Below are 16,437 nucleotides of genomic sequence, written 5' to 3'. Positions count from 1 at the left end.
TCAAAGCATGGAATGGCAAGCCTAAATGGAAAAAGGAGGAGGGAAAGAATTAGTTATGTCCCCTTTGACATATATATAAATATGCCACAAACTAAATATATATAATTTATACACACAAGTATTCTTTCAGCTTCCGTCTGCCTCTAGTAGACATTTTCCCCAGGTGTCACACAGTGAGACTAAACATGGAACCATGTGGTTGGGAAGAAAACTTTTTACCACGCATCAATGCCTGCACTTACACACACACACACACACACACACACACATTCATTTATTCTTTTACTTGTTTCAGTCATTTGACTGCAACCATGCTGGAGCACTGCCTTTAGTCAAACAAATTGACCGCAGGACTTATTCTTTGTAAGCCTAGTACTTAATCTATTTGTCTATTTTGCTGAACTGCTAATTTATGGAGATGTAAACACACCAATGTTGGTTGTCAAACGATGGTGGCGGGGGGGGGGGACAGATACACAAATACATATATGGGTAGATAAAGTTATCGAGGTAGTCAGAGTATGTGACAGAATATTGAAGATTAGATTAGTGCTCCATCATAGTTTAGCAACTATTATATCGGCCTATGCCCCTCAGCCAGGGTTACCCGATGGACAGAAAGACCGTTTCTATGACACCCTACTGCAGACCACCTCATTGACGAACAACAGGGACCTTCTCTTTGTGGCTGGTGACTTCAATGGGCATGTTGGACTATATGCTGAGGGCTTCTATGGCGTTCATGGAGGCTATGGTTATGGTTCTCGCAATGAGGAGGGAACCAGGCTGCTGGAGTTCTGTGATGCGAATAGTCTTATGGTTTGCAACACTAACTTCAGGAAACCAACAAGCCACCTGGTCACCTACCGTTCGGGCCAGCATACTAGCCAAATCGACTACATCCTTGCCAGAAAAAGGGAAAGATGGCTGCTTATGAATGCCAAAACCTTCCCAGGCGAAGAATGTACCCCACAACATAGAATGGTAGTCAGTGACTTTAGGATCAGGACTAAGAGGACGACTAGAAGACGACCAACATGGAGAAGAAGGGTCTGGAAGCTTAAAGATCCTGCTAATGGACAGAGATTTAGAGACATGTTACTTGAAGCCTTCGACGAAATAGAAGGGGGCATAGCTACACATGGGGTAGAAGATAACTGGGCGCTTCTAAGGGACAACCTGCTGAAAGCCACTGACCAGATCTGTGGCTGGTGCAAAGTCCCCACAAGACCCAAAATAACGTGGTGGTGGAACAATACTGTTGACAGAGCTATTAGACAAAAGAAACAGGCTTGGAAGGACTGGAAGAACGGTGGTAGCAGGGAAGTGTATCAGACTGCAAGAAGGGAAGCTAGGAGGCAGGTTTATTTAGCCAGAGGGGAAGCAGATAGGAAAAAAATTTGCCAATGTCCTGCGCCGTGAGGATGAAAGACTTGAGGTATTTCGTATAGCAAGACAGTGTGTGAGAGAGAATCGTGACGTGGTAGGAGAAAAATGTGTTCGCACGGATGACGGCTCACTTGCGCTAAATGAGGATGCAAAGAGAGAGGTTTGGAGAAGCCACTATGAAAGGTTGCTGAATGAGGAAAATGAATGGGATAAAGAGAGTCTCTGCCGAATGTTGACCCAACAGAGGGACCAGCAATCCGAGTTGACAGTTCCTTAGTAGATAAGGCAATTAAAAGCATGAAAACAGGGAAAGCCCCAGGCCCATCAGGAATTACTGCAGAGATGCTCAAAATATCTGGTAGTGTCGGCTATAGCCTAGTCACCCGTATAGTTAACCAGGTGATACACGAAGGAGTCATTCCCAATGACTGGTGTAGCAGCATAATAGTCAGCTGCTACAAAGGTAAAGGTGACGCCCTAGATACAAATAGCTACAGGGGTATCAAGCTGCTGGATCAGGTAATGAAGGTTACGGAGAGGGTTATAGCCCAACCAATTAGAGAGAGAGTTAGCCTAGATCAGATGCAGTTTGGGTTCGTGCCAGGGAAAAGTACTACTGATGCTATTTTCATGGTAAGACAGCTGCAAGAGAAATACCTAGCCAAAGACAAGCCCCTATACCTGGCTTTTGTTGATATGGAGAAAGCCTTCGACAGGGTCCCCCGATCCCTCATCTGGTGGTCAATGAGGAAACTAGGGATAGATGAATGGTTAGTGAAAGCTGTACAAGCCATGTACAGAGACGCTGCTAGTAAGGTGAGGGTTGGCACCGAGTACAGTGAAGAATTCAGGGTAGAGATTGGGGTCCACCAAGGTTCAGTCCTCAGCCCCCTCCTATTTATCATAGTCCTCCAGGCAATAACGGAGGAATTCAAGACAGGATGCCCCTGGGAGCTCCTCTATGCTGATGACCTTGCTCTAATTGCTGAGTCTCTATCAGAACTAGAGGAGAAGTTTCAGGTATGGAAACAAGGTTTAGAATCGAAGGGCCTTAGAATCAACCTAGCCAAAACCAAAGTCCTAATAAGTAGGAAGGTAGACCAATCACAAACGCCTTCAGGTAGATGGCCCTGCTCGATCTGTAGAAAAGGTGTAGGTAGAAACTCTATAAGATGCACCAAGTGTAAGCTATGGACACATAAGAGGTGCAGCAATGTCAAAGGAAGGCTAACTAGGAAGATGGTTTTTGTATGTGGCAGATGCTCAGGAACAATTAACACTGAAGATGCTCTGAGACCAACTTCCGTCACTTTCCAGGGAGAAAAGCTAGAAGTAGTTGATAGTTTCCGTTACCTAGGTGACCAAGTCAGTAGCGGGGGCGGGTGCGCTGAGAGTATAACTGCTAGAGTAAGAATAGCCTGGGCAAAGTTTAGAGAGCTCTTACCTCTGCTGGTGACAAAAGGCCTCTCGCTCAAAGTAAAAGGCAGACTGTATGATGCATGTGTACGTACAGCCATGCTACATGGTAGTGAAACTTGGGCTGTGACTGCTGAGGATTTGCGTAAGCTCGCAAGAAATGAAGCTAGTATGCTCCGATGGATGTGTAACATAGTGTTCATAATCGACAGAGTGTAAGTACCTTGAGAGAAAAGTTGAACCTAAGAAGTATCAGTTGTTGTGTGCAAGAGAGACGTATGCGCTGGTATGGTCATGTGATGAGAATGGCTGAAGATAGTTGTGTGCGAAAGTGCCACACCCTGGCAGTTGAGGGGACCTGTGGAAGAGGTAGACCCAGGAAAACCTGGGCCGAGGCGGTGAAGCACGACCTTCGAACTTTAGGTCTCACCAAGGAAATGACCAGTGACCGAGACCTTTGGAGGTATGCTGTGCGTGAGAAAACCCGGCAAGACCAGTGAGAACAGTCAAAATCAAGATCAAACCAAATTGAGGTCGATCAACATCAGGGCCCCCGTGCAGGTGACACGTAAAAGTACCATCCGTTCGTAGCCGTTCGCCAGCCCTGTCTGGCCCCCGTGTAGGTGGCACGTAAAAGCACCATCCGTTCGTGTTCGTTGCCAGCCTGGCCTGGCCCCCATGCCGGTGACACGTAAAAGTACCATCCGTTTGTGGCCGTTTGCCAGCTCTGTCTGGCCCCCGTGCCGGTGACACGTAAAAGCACCATCCGTTCGTGGCCGTTTGCCAGCCCTGTCTGGCCCCCATGTCGGTGACATGTAAAAGCACCATCCGTTCGTGTCCGTTGCCAGCCTCGCCTGGCCCCTGTGCCGGTGACACGTAAAAGCACCATCCGTTCGTGGCCGTTTGCCAGCCCTGTCTGGCCCCCATGTCGGTGACATGTAAAAGCACCATCCGTTCGTGCCCGTTGCCAGCCTCGCCTGGCCCCCGTGCCGGTGACACGTAAAAGCACCATCCGTTTCGTGGCCGTTTGCCAGCTCTGTCTGGCCCCCGTGTTGGTGGCACGTAAAAGCACCATCCGTTTGTGTCCGTTGCCAGCCTCGCCTGGCCCTCGTGCCGGTGGCACATAAAATGCACCATCCGTTTGTGGCCGTTTGCCAGCTCTGTCTGGCACCTGTGCGGGTGGCACGTAAAAAGCACCCACTACACTCACGGAGTGGTTGGCGTTAGGAAGGGCATCCAGCCGTAGAAACACTGCCAGATCTGACTGGGCCTGATGAAGCCTTCCAGCTTCACAGACCCCAGTTGAACCGTCCAACCCATGCTAGCATGGAGAACGGACGCTAAATGATGATGATGATGATGATGATGATGATGCATATAACCCATGCTAGCATGGAGAACTGACGTTAAACAATGATGATGATACAATGGGCTTCTTTCAGTTTCCGTCTACCAAATCCACTCACAAAGCTTTGGTTGGCCCAAGGCCATATTAGAAGACACTTGCTCAAGGTACCACCACGTGGGGCTGAACCTGAAACCATGTGGTAGGGAAGCAAGCTTCTTAACACAGCTACTCCTGGCTATAAAGATATATTTACCTGCTTCATTCATTAATTATACTTTGGTGCCACCTTGAAGAATTTTTAGTCGAATGTATTGACCTCAGTACTTATTCTGTCGGTCTCTTTTGTTGATCCACTAAGTTACAGGGGTGTAAACACACCAGCATCGGTTGTCAAGCACTGGTGGGAACACACACACACAGATTAATTTAGTATTAATAATAATAATAATAATAATAATAATAATAATAATAACAATAATAATAATGATAGCTAAATATACAACTTTTCTTCTAAGCCCATCAAGCTATGTGGGGACTAAACTTAGTTTGTGGTCTGTGCACAGAATCTGTTGTATATTTTAAATAGTTTCCCCAAATATTATTCCTTTCTTCATTTTGCTGTGCATGAATCAACAGTTTACTTGCTCTCTCTCTTGAATCAACAGCTTAGTTATTATTATTCAAATGCGACTTAGTAGATGAATCTAGGATTTCCCCAGTTCTTTCTATATCATGTTTGCCAAGGCCATATGTATTTCATTTCAAATTCAGCCAACCTCCCCTTCTCATTGAAAAATGTTTATGATAAATTTGCCGATTATACGTTTTTCAAATGAAAGTACAAACGGGTCATTTACAAAATATTTACCCAAGGTCAAGACTGGTATGTGAATAGAAAGATCAATGAGACTGATAAAGCAAGGGCTGAGCATCTTGTGGAACAAAGAGAAAGAGAGAGAAGCAAGAGGGATCAGGAATCAGATATTGAGGATGCTCACGTGAATATGAAATAAAACAAGTTTCATGTAAATCGGACCATAGGTTACTAAGATATGTGATTTTCTAGGTACCTTGAACTATAGGTGATCCAATGGGTCACGGGTGATTTAGTTTTTGATCAACGTTTGAACAGCAAATGCATGATAATAACTAAAGAAGAGTAATAACACATTAGCTACATGAAAACCTCATTACAACCTACCAAACTAATTACAAGAAGCACAACATTGACCATAAAACATGGGAAGTTTTTCTCTCACACCTTGTTTAAACATTCTAAGATTAGGGTTTTGCATTGTAAACAGAAACAGTTATTTGCCTGTTACCCTATATAAGCTGATGTGTTTACAGTATTTATTGTACTAAATCTATAATTGTTTTATTTTCTGTCAATTAGAATTTGCTAATTGTGAACTAACAGATGATATTTACACTTTGATGACTTTAGATGAAATCATGAATGGAAAGGTAAAAAATATTTTTAATAAATTCTAAATCACACAGAAAACCTTAAATAATGGCCTGCAAATATCAGGCAGAAAAACCTTTTGAACAGAAAAGTCAAAGGCTGCATTTGACATTTTCAATCCAAATATTTTTTCTTTAAACCTAATATTTACAGGCATTTTTTTTTTTTTAGCTTTATGCGTGGTTTGAGATCTTCTGTAGCCCAAAAAAGAGATTATTTTATGTTCCCTCGAAAGTTCGTGAATTCTTGTTTCAGTCATTTGACTGTGGCCATGCTGGAGCACCGTTTTAAAGGGTTTTAATGGAAGAAATTGACCCCAGGACTTATTCTTTGTAAGCCTATTACTTATTCTATCAGTCTCTTTTGCCAAACCACTATGTTACGGGACATAAACATACCAGTACCAGTTGTCAAGCGATGGTGGGGGACAAACACAGACTCATGAGCACATGAACGCACACACACACACACACACACACACACACACACACACACACACACAACGGGCTTCTTTCAGTTTCCATCAACCAAATCCCCTCACAAATCTTTGGTTGGCCGAGGTTATAATAGAAGAAGATTGCCCAAAGTGCTATTCAGTGGGACTGAACCTGGAACCATGTGGTTGAGAAGCAAGATTCTTACCTCACAGCCATGCCTGCACCTATAAAAGTTGCCAGCAGACAGCTATAGAAGTTGAACCTGTACCCCCTCAGATACCGACTGAGTAATCTACCATTAAGCAAAATGGCCCACTAACACATTTTAGATTCTAAAAGAATATAAATGACAGAAAGTGTTGATATCACTTCTAAAACTCATGCTTTGTTGAAAGGGATAGATATCAAATAGGAATTGGTAAGGGTTTTTCTTGCCAATTCTTGCTATTTGCAATTATTTTGATTCTATTATCAACAGGATGATTTCCCTGGTTTAATTCCTCTCATACACAAATACCTTAATCAATTTGATTATGACGCCAGTAAAAGGCTACAAATAATGCAATACCTGAAATATATCTCAGACAAAGCAGCAGGTGAGACGATTCATTTGTTTTCATCAATATTAAACAAATTTTATCTTAAATATACAACATTTACCCTCCAATAATGCTAGTTTCTTTTCTAATTATCAAATATAATTGTGCCAAAGTTTGAATCCAATAATTTGTCAACGTGAATGTTTCTAGAGATTTTCTGTAAAGTACAGTAGTCACGAGTAATAAAGTATGTATATACATACATACTCATGCATCCATGTATGATGTATGTATATGAGATAATGCTGAAGACTTTCTGGTTTTTGGTAAAAGAAAATACAGGTGGATCAGTAAATTATTTTATTCGAAATATTCCCCTCTCAGATTCACACACTTATTGGCAGCGGTCCTTCATATAGTCTAAGCCCTGTTAAAGAGCTCGAAAGGTTGGGCCATCAACCAAGCCTTTTGCAATATTCTTTAAGCGAAGAACTTTTCAGCACTAGCATGTGTGTGTGTGTGTGTGTATGTATACACAGGAGAAACTAGAATAACGGTTGAATACAGGTCAAAGTACAATTCAAAAGTATTAGGAAAAAAACAATCTGTAGACTGGAGAACACACTTATGTATGTAAGTCAGTTATGTGCTGCCAAATGTCTGAGTGACTTGTACATAGTGCAGTGCTTTTATGTCTGTGAGTCAATGCAGTGTAGTCTGTGGGTCAGTGTTGTCTCTTCCTATGAGTTGGTACGGTGAACCAATTCAATTATTTCTGAGCTTCTGGACAAAAGCAGCTGAAGTTGGCTGGTGTCTTCTATATCACAGTAAATTTGAATGGTAAAAAGCTTGTTTTTCAACCACATGTTTCCAGGCTCAGTTTCACTGAGTAGCGAATGTCTTCTACTATAGCCTTGGGCCAACCATGTCCTTGTGCATGGATTTGGTAGATGGAAACTGAAAGAACCCCGTCATATATATATGGTGTTGGTGTGTTTACATCATCATAACTTAACAGTTTGACAAAAGAGATTGATAGAATAAGTACAAAACTTTTTTTTTAAATGTACTGGGGTCGATCCATTCCATTCATTTGACTAAACATTCTTCAAGGTAGTGCCCCAGCATGGCTGCAGTCTAATGACTGAAACAGGTAAAAGATCAAAGATACATGTGCATTGTAACAATTGTGTGTTTGCTTGGTACCATCTTTCTGCTAAATGTTTGTGAATGCATGCATGTCGATGCGCATGAAATGTGTATGTGATGAGATGTATGTGTGAGTGAGCAGAAAAAAGGTGAAATCAGTAAACAAGTATAATCTAGATCAATGGTTCCCAACCATTTTCTGCCCATGGATCCCCTTTTGATCCTTTATTTTGCTCAACTGGACCCTCGTAACCATTTGATGTTTAAAAATATCCTATTATATTTTTATAATTAAATATTATTAGGAATTGCATAACGGAAATTGCTAAAATATTTTGTGTATTATAGAATAATAATCAATTTCATTTCTTGTACAACGGAATCTTACATGGACCCACAAGGGCCATGTAGACCCCTAAATGCTATTTGGATTCTGGTTGAGAACCACTGATCTAGATGAAGCAACTATTTTTTAAAAACATGAAGAGGAGATTACTGATTGTTTTGATGAGTATTGATGATGGTGCAGGGGGAAATTTGACTGCCTTATTGGCTGCATAGTGTTCTGTAGTGTTCTGCATATGTTCTGCATAATTTGAGTAATTATGTGTAGTTTTGTTTGTAGATGGTCCACTGTGCATGGTCCATATGTTTGTACATGAATGCAGCATTACACCATATGAACATACAGATGAAGTATTTTTAATGTAAAAGGGAATATTCTATTCTTTTACACATTTCAGTCATTTGACTGGAGCCATGCTGGAGCACAGCCTTAAAGGGATTTTTAGTTGAGGAAGTCGACCTCAGGACTTATTCTTTGTAAGCCTAGTACTTATTCTATAGGTCTGTTTTGCTGAACTGCTAAGTCATGGGGACATAAACAAACCACCATCAGTTGTCAAGCAGTGGTGGTGGGGAAAAATACAGACACACATGTAAATACATACATACATACATACGTACATACAAACACACACACACACATGATGGGCTTCTTTATGTTTCCATCAACCAAATCCACTCAAAGGCTATGATTGTCCTGAGGCTGTAGTAGAAGACACTTGCTCAAGGTGCCACACAGTGAAGCTGAACCCAGAACAGTGTGGTTGGGAAGCAAGTTTCTTACCACACAGCCATGTTTGCACCTATGTTAATATTCTTTCCATTTCTCTGTGTATTTTTGTAATTGTCCTTTCAACCAAAAATATTAATAACTTTTATAACCAGTCGGGCAATCTCAAACAACTACGGGACAGAAAACTCAAACTATTTGCAATTATTTTGATTCTATTATCAACAGGATGATTTCCCTGGTTTAATTCCTCTCATACACAAATACCTTGATCAATTTGACTATGACGCCAGTAAAAGGCCACAAATAATGCAATACCTGAAATATATCTCAGACAAAGCGGCAGGTGAGACGATTCATTTGTTTTCATCAATATTAAACAAATTTTATCTTAAATATATAACATTTACCCTCCAATAATGCTAGTTTCTTTTTCAATTATCAAATATAATGCTAAACTGTATTTTAACCGAGTAACACTTATTGTTAGTAAATCTTCACACTCCATATACTACAGACTAATATGAAGGATAATGTGTGTATATGCATGTGTGTGAAGTATTCGTTCCAGATCCTGTCCTGTCATTAAACTATTCTGCCACAGTTCAGTTTTAAATAAGACTTTTGAAACAATTATTACCACTAAAACAAATAAAGCAAAGAAACAGATCAGGCTTTACCTATTTGTGCCTTAGATCATGGGGATAGGATATTGTTACCGAATGCAGCAAAGAATTTCCATAGAAAATAAATAATAAACCATTTATTATTTCAATTTATTTTATAGGAAAGATAATGACATTAGCCCAATGGACAAGGCAGTTTGTTAGAAATCATGAAGATTACAAGAATGATTCTGTTGTCAGCGACAGAATCACTTATGATTTTTTTATGGAATGTGAAAGGATTGTCAACAATGAAGAAAGGATTCCACAAGCATTTGTCAATTATTAAGGAAGCATTCCAACGATTTTATCTTAACTTTGTTCAATTTTGGCTTCCACACAAAATATAATCAAATATCTACAATCAATAAATCATAATCAAGAAATACATAAACACATGCACACTCACACACACACACACACACAACAGACTTCTTTCAGTTTCCATCTACTACATCAACTCCCAAAGCTGTAGTTGGACCAAGAGTACAGAAAAAAACCTTTTAATCAAGGTGCCATGCAGTGAGATTGACTCCCAAACCATGTGGTAGGGAAGCAATTCTCTTACCACACAGCCACACCTATGTCTATGCATACCCATATATATATACATACAAAAATATATATATATATATTATATATATAATATATATATATATATAAATAATATATAAATATATGCATATACACATACATATATGTACATACCTACTTATATATGTATATATACATGCATATATGGGTACAGGACAACAAAAAAACGTTGAACACAATGAGAAAAGAAAACACAAAAACATAGAAAACAAACTTTTTCTGAACAATGAAAAAAGAAACAGTGAAATGAGATATACAACATGGGTACATTTTAATTTTCCTTTTATAAGAATGCATTTTGATGTTTCAGTTTTTGAAAAGCCTTATCAAAAGATGTACTAAAATGGAATATGTAAAGAGGAAAGAGCTATTAATAAAATAAAATAAAATTAAATAAAATTAAATTAAAATTAACCTTCACAGTTTAATTTCCTTTTTCCTGCAAGAGCACGTGGTAATATCCGTTAGTTTTGGTGGTGTAACAAGTTGAACTGACCGTGACTGCAAATTATTACTATCTGTTTTTGTAAATTAAATAATGTGGTCAAGACTTGTTTTCTTAGGAGTGGCTGTAGTCGTCGAATAACTAGCAGCAGTAATAATAATAATCATTGTGAAGTTGTTCCCAATGGGGTTTTAATCGAAATCAGGTTCTTCAACTCCTTGTCTTTCTTTCTTATGAATAACTTGCATATCCATATATCGATATACACACTTATATAGACTCACCCATATACACATATACATATATATATACAAAATAAGTAGGAAGGCAGACAAACCACAAATCCCTTCAGGTAGTTGTCCCTGCTCGATCTGTAGAAAAGGTGTAGGTAGAAACTCTATAAGATGTCCCCAGTTTAAGCTATGGACACATAAGAGGTGCAGCAAAATCAAAGGAAGGCTAATTGGGAAGATAGTTTTTGTATGTGGCAAATGCTCAAGAACTATAAACACTGAAAATGTGCAGAGAACAACTTCTGACACATTCCAGGGAGAAAACCTACAAGTAGTTGATAGCCTCCATTACCTAGGTGACCAAGTCAGTAGAGGTGGTGGGTGCTCTGAAAGTGTAGCTGCTAGAATAAGAATAGCTTGGGCAAAGTTCAGAGAGCTCCTACCTCTGCTGGTAACAAAGGGCCTCTCACTCAGAGTAAAAGGTAGACAGTATGACACATGTGAACGAACAGCCATTCTACATGGCAGTGAAACATGGGCTGTGACTTCTGAGGACATGTGTATTCTCGCAATGAATGAAGCCAGTATGATCCAATCGATGTGTAATGTCAGTGTGCATACTCGACAGAGTGTAAGTGCCTTGAGAGAAAAGTTGGACCTAAGAAGCATCAGATGTGGTGTGCAAGAGAGATGACTGGGCTGGTATGGTCATGTGATGAGAATGTATGAGGATAGCTGTGTGAAAAAGTGTTACACCATAATGGTTGAGGAAAATTCTAGGAGAGATTGACCCAGGGAGACCTGGGATGAGGTAGTGAAGCACGACTTTCGAATATTAGGCCTCACTGAGACTTTTGGAAATATGCTGTGCTTGAGAAGACAGCAAGCCAAGTGAGACCATAACACATGGCCTATACCAGTTGTGTAACCAGCCCACTTATGAGTACCTTTCCTTCATTGGACACTAAACTCTACTTGCAAAGACCTGTTGAGGCAAGTGAAATAAAAATTAAATTCGATGACATCACTGCATGACTGACATCCATGTCACTTGAGCTCTAAGAGCAGCAGCAGAGTGTGATCATTGCCAGGGCCACTGACTGGCTCCTGTGCCATTGGCATGTAAAAAGTACCATCTGAGCGTGATCATTACCAGTGTTGCTTTACTGGTACTTATGCTGGTGGCACATGGAAAACAACATTTGGGCGAGGTCATTTGACCAATCCCCAATCAAATCGTCCAACCCATGTCAGCATGGAAAGCGGATGTTAAATGATGATGATGATGATACAGATACATACGCACACTCATATATATATATATATACACACATACATGTACATACACAAACTATATATACATGCACATAATACCCATATACATATATATACACACACACACACACACACACATATATATATATATATATATATATATATATATACATACACACATGTATATATATATACATACATAAATACACATATATACACACATACATATGTATTCACATACACATATAAAAAAAAAGTCTCAATGTTGCTAGTTTAGAGAATTTAGACTCAGTCGATATTTTCTCATGAAATGTATTTCCTTGCTAATGCAGTCATTTTGGCTAGAATTGTCTTTGAATTTGTATTGTGGAAATGTTGTGAACTTGGGAAATTTGTTGGATGCACATTATATATATATATATATATATATATATATATATATATATTTAAATAGGTGAATGAATTATCCTATGTTTATCGATTGAATGGAAAATTTGTTTAACCGAAACCTGGGTAGCAAATTCACGTCATATGTCGAGAGTAAATGAATTTTGTTAACATCTTCGTTCAACTCCATTCTTTCATTTATATATATATATATATATATATATATAGATATATATATATATATGTATGTATGTATATATATATATGAACCCAGAACCACATGAGGCTGAGTAGATGGAAAACTTGAATGAAGACAAAGGTGGTTGTGGGGTGCTGATACATCTCAAGATGCAGTGCATCACAGGAGGTTTATTAGGATACAAAGGGGTGCTGAAAAGTTCCTAGCTTTAAGGGTACTGTGAAAGGCCTGGCTGAAAGCCTATCCTTCTGAGTACTTTTACAGGGCTTAGAATAACAGAAGGACCGCAGCAATAAGTGTGTGAATCTGAGAAGAGGAATATGTTGAATAGAATCATAATTAACTGATTCATCCTGTTTTTTTTCACCACCCAAAACCAGGAAGTTTTGAGCACCCCCAATAGAGGGGAAAAGATGGAGGTAGAGGTACATGTAGTGACTAAGGGCGAGAGAGTTGGGGGTGGCTTGGTGGCAGTGATTACTGTGAGATGTGATGATAGATATGAGGGAGCTCTGAGAGTGATGGCAGGGAAGGAAGCTGTTAAGAATGGAGAATAGGAGAGCTGAGCAATGGCTGAAGGCAGAAAAATGAGGTGATTGGTGGAAATAGTGTGGGCAGAGATGATAATGAGAAAAAGAAGTGGTTGCAGGCAGTTGAGGATGTAATATGTGACTATTCTGCTCACAGGGGATTACAACAGCTGAATAGTAGAGAAGTGACAGAGAAATGACAGGTATTTGGGGACGAGATGTGGGGAAAAAGCTTGATGGGGCAGAGAGAGAGAGAGAGATAAGGGGCAGGGCCCCATACGTACAAGCATAACCAAATTGGTTTTAGGATATCGTTTCTGCTGTGTTGGGTGGGTCTCCTAGAACACAGAAGATAGCAAATCATCTCAGTTCTTCATCATCTCCACAAATCCTCTGGCTCCTATTCATCTAGGAAAACCCTAGGTTTGTAGTGGAAGGCTATAAACACAAGGAGAGCAACCATCTCTGGTTGGCTTTCCAACTTGAGCAGCATTGTGTTCAATGGGAGCAGTAACAAGCTCAAGCTTCCATTTAGTTCTGATAGAAGAGATTTGGGGTGGGTGGGTGAATTCATAGGAATATAGGAACTAGAACATATGTAGTACACCAGCTCATGAGAACCAAATTATTTGGTGCAGGTATCACTATGATGACAGCGGAAGCAGAAGGCAACTGAGGCAGGAAGCGGATGTGCTTGAAATACTAGCAAAACACAAAACGTTTTAACTATTTTTTTTATATACAATTACTAATAAATTTTAAGTTTGAAAATATATTCTTTTATTTTTGATGTTTCAAACATTAGGCTGTGGCCATGCTGGAGCACTGCCTTAAAAAGCTTTATTTGAAGAAATTGCCCCCCAGGACTTACTCTTTGTAAGCCTAGTAATTATTTTATCGAACTCTTTTGCTAAACTGCTAAGTTATGGGGAAATAAACACACAAGCATTTGTTAAGCAATGGTGGTGTGGTGGTGGGGAAAACACAGACACGCACACATAAATATCTATACATACATAAATATATACATACATAAATATATATACATACATACATGTATTTGGGGTGAAGGTTCAAATTATGTCATTGATGTCACAAACATTGACCTGTAACTATTTCTGTACTTAAAGTTTACAACAATTTCAGACTAATTTGGGGTGAGGGTATCGTCTGGTTCCAAGCATCACTTTTTGGCAAACATCAAGTTTATTTGCTCAGCACCATATATTTTACTTGTTTCAGTCATTAGAGTGTGGCTCTGCTGGAGTGTGACCATGAAGAATTTTTTAGTTAATTGAACCAACACTAGGACTTATTTTTTTAAGCCTGGCAGTTATTCTGTTGATCTCTTTTGCCAAATTGCTAAGTTCTAGGCACATAAACACACCATCACCAGTTATGTTTCAGAAATTGATGATGAGGACAAAATTATTTTATCATATATATTAATCATGTGACCATCCAGACAATCAGATGTTATTACACATTGCTGATCACAATGTGCTTTGCCTCATTTTAGCCTTCAAATGACACCATTCTGCTGGCCAGGCAGCCAGGCCAACATTGCCCACCACCAAGAGGAGGACTGGAGTAATGCGAAATGAAATGCTCAGCTCAAGAACACAACACAGCATCCTGTCTGGGAATTGAACCTACAATCTAGAGATTGTGAGTACAAAAGCCTAGCTACTAGGCCACGCATCTTCACATATATATTATATATGTGTGTGTGTGTGTGTGTGTGTTTGTATCTCCTTGTCTTGACGCCATATTGCAGTTGTAAATGATTGTCACTGTCATACAAGCAGTGTCCTTAATTTCCAATATTTTGCATGAGAAGATTTTACCTTATTTGGAAATCAGTATATACAAGAGTAAAATGTATGCACACGCCCACATAAAAACAACTCCAAAAAAAAAAAAAAAGGAATTTGTTAAATATGTGTAATATACTCTAAGAAATAATACAATCGTATTGAACATTCTTTATTTGTGAGACAAACTGTGCCATGATGAAAAAAAAAATTTTTTTCAAATCCATCCCCTGAAAATGATTAAACGTGTTTTATCACTGTTACTAAGAATAATCCAAGAGAAAGCTAGTTATTTAAGCAGTAAATTTGCTGAGCCAACCTTGCTTTTCTGTTTGTTCCATATCTTCAGTCATTGAATTAACATTAAACAGACTCAAATGTCTAACTTTTATCAACAAATTAGCGCCACAAAGTCTAATGCCACGGCGGTCAACTTTGCCCTTTAGCCTTGATAAAATAATTACCAGTTGAACACTAAGGTCAATATAATTGACTTAGCTCCTTCCCTGAAACTGCTGGCCTTGCACCAAAATTCAAGACCGATATAGTATCATTTCAGGGATGCTGGCTGTATTTGACTGGGGCTTTGTGGCTAGATAATGCAACAACTACATTTTTGTAAAAAATATGCCAATTTAAAAACACTGTTCTAATTTTAACAAAATATATTTAATTTAGCCATGTAGCTTCTCTACAGCAAGAAACCAGTCCTGCTCTATTCCCTTCTCTCATACTTTGACCCCTCATCTTGTAGCATAAAACTACCTCCCTCTCTTTCAATCTCTACTGTACCACTACTCAGTCAGAAAGGGTTTTAGTCTTGCAAGCTGCAGGATGACCTCACTAGTGCTGGTGCCATTAAAAAACCAAAACACAAAAAAAAAAAAACAAATACCCGGTATTTGCTGCAAAGTGGAGTATAATATAGTCCTTGGAACTGTCAAATCCTGTTAAATTGTCCCATCCATGCCAGCATAGCAGACTGACAACAAAGTATGATGATGTTGATGATGACAACAGCAACAACAATTATAAATATGATGATGATGACAATGATGATAATGAAGATGATGATGACAATGATGATAATGAAGATGATGATGACTGACAGCAGCAATGATGATGATGATGAGGAGGAGGAGGAGAAGAATGGTAAACTCAATGTAAAACCTAAATGTATGTGAAAAGAATCTCTCTCTCTCTCTTTCACACACACTAAACCACCTATAATGATTATATTTAAATATTCTATCCTATAACCGTAACTTGTGTGTGTGTGTGTGTGTGTGTTCTATCAATAACCCCATTTCATCCACTCTGTGTTAGCTAATGCATTTAATTTAGCCATGTAGCTTCTTTACAGCAAGAAACCAGTCCTGCTCTATTCCCTTCTCTCATACTTTGACTCCTTATCTTGTAGCATAAAACTACTTCCCTCTCCTTCCATCTCTACTGGAGCAATCTGATACGATAT

The 16,437-nt window shown here is 39.2% G+C and overlaps 1 protein-coding gene across 2 annotated transcripts in view; it reads left to right on the top strand.

The window, feature by feature from the left end:
• Positions 1-10,022, top strand: part of LOC115225855 (glutamate--cysteine ligase catalytic subunit-like) — a 42,544-nt gene extending 32,522 nt beyond the window's left edge. Inside the window, exons 15-17 of one of the 2 annotated variants that reach the window (XM_029796843.2) lie at positions 5,550-5,620; positions 9,050-9,167; positions 9,609-10,022. In XM_029796843.2, coding sequence (XP_029652703.1) covers positions 5,550-5,620; positions 9,050-9,167; positions 9,609-9,775 — 356 coding nt within the window. In that variant the 3' untranslated portion in view covers positions 9,776-10,022. Of the gene's footprint in view, positions 1-5,549; positions 5,621-6,536; positions 7,520-9,049; positions 9,168-9,608 lie in introns of those variants that run through there. The other variant, XM_029796844.2, reaches the window with a different exon arrangement.
• Positions 10,023-16,437: the final 6,415 nt, after the last annotated feature.

This window comes from Octopus sinensis, linkage group LG28 (genome assembly GCF_006345805.1).
Source record: "Octopus sinensis linkage group LG28, ASM634580v1, whole genome shotgun sequence".
In the NCBI taxonomy this organism is placed as follows: Eukaryota; Metazoa; Mollusca; class Cephalopoda; order Octopoda; family Octopodidae; genus Octopus; species Octopus sinensis.
Note: the sequence above shows the minus strand (reverse complement) of the source record. Positions and strands in the feature narration are given on the sequence as shown.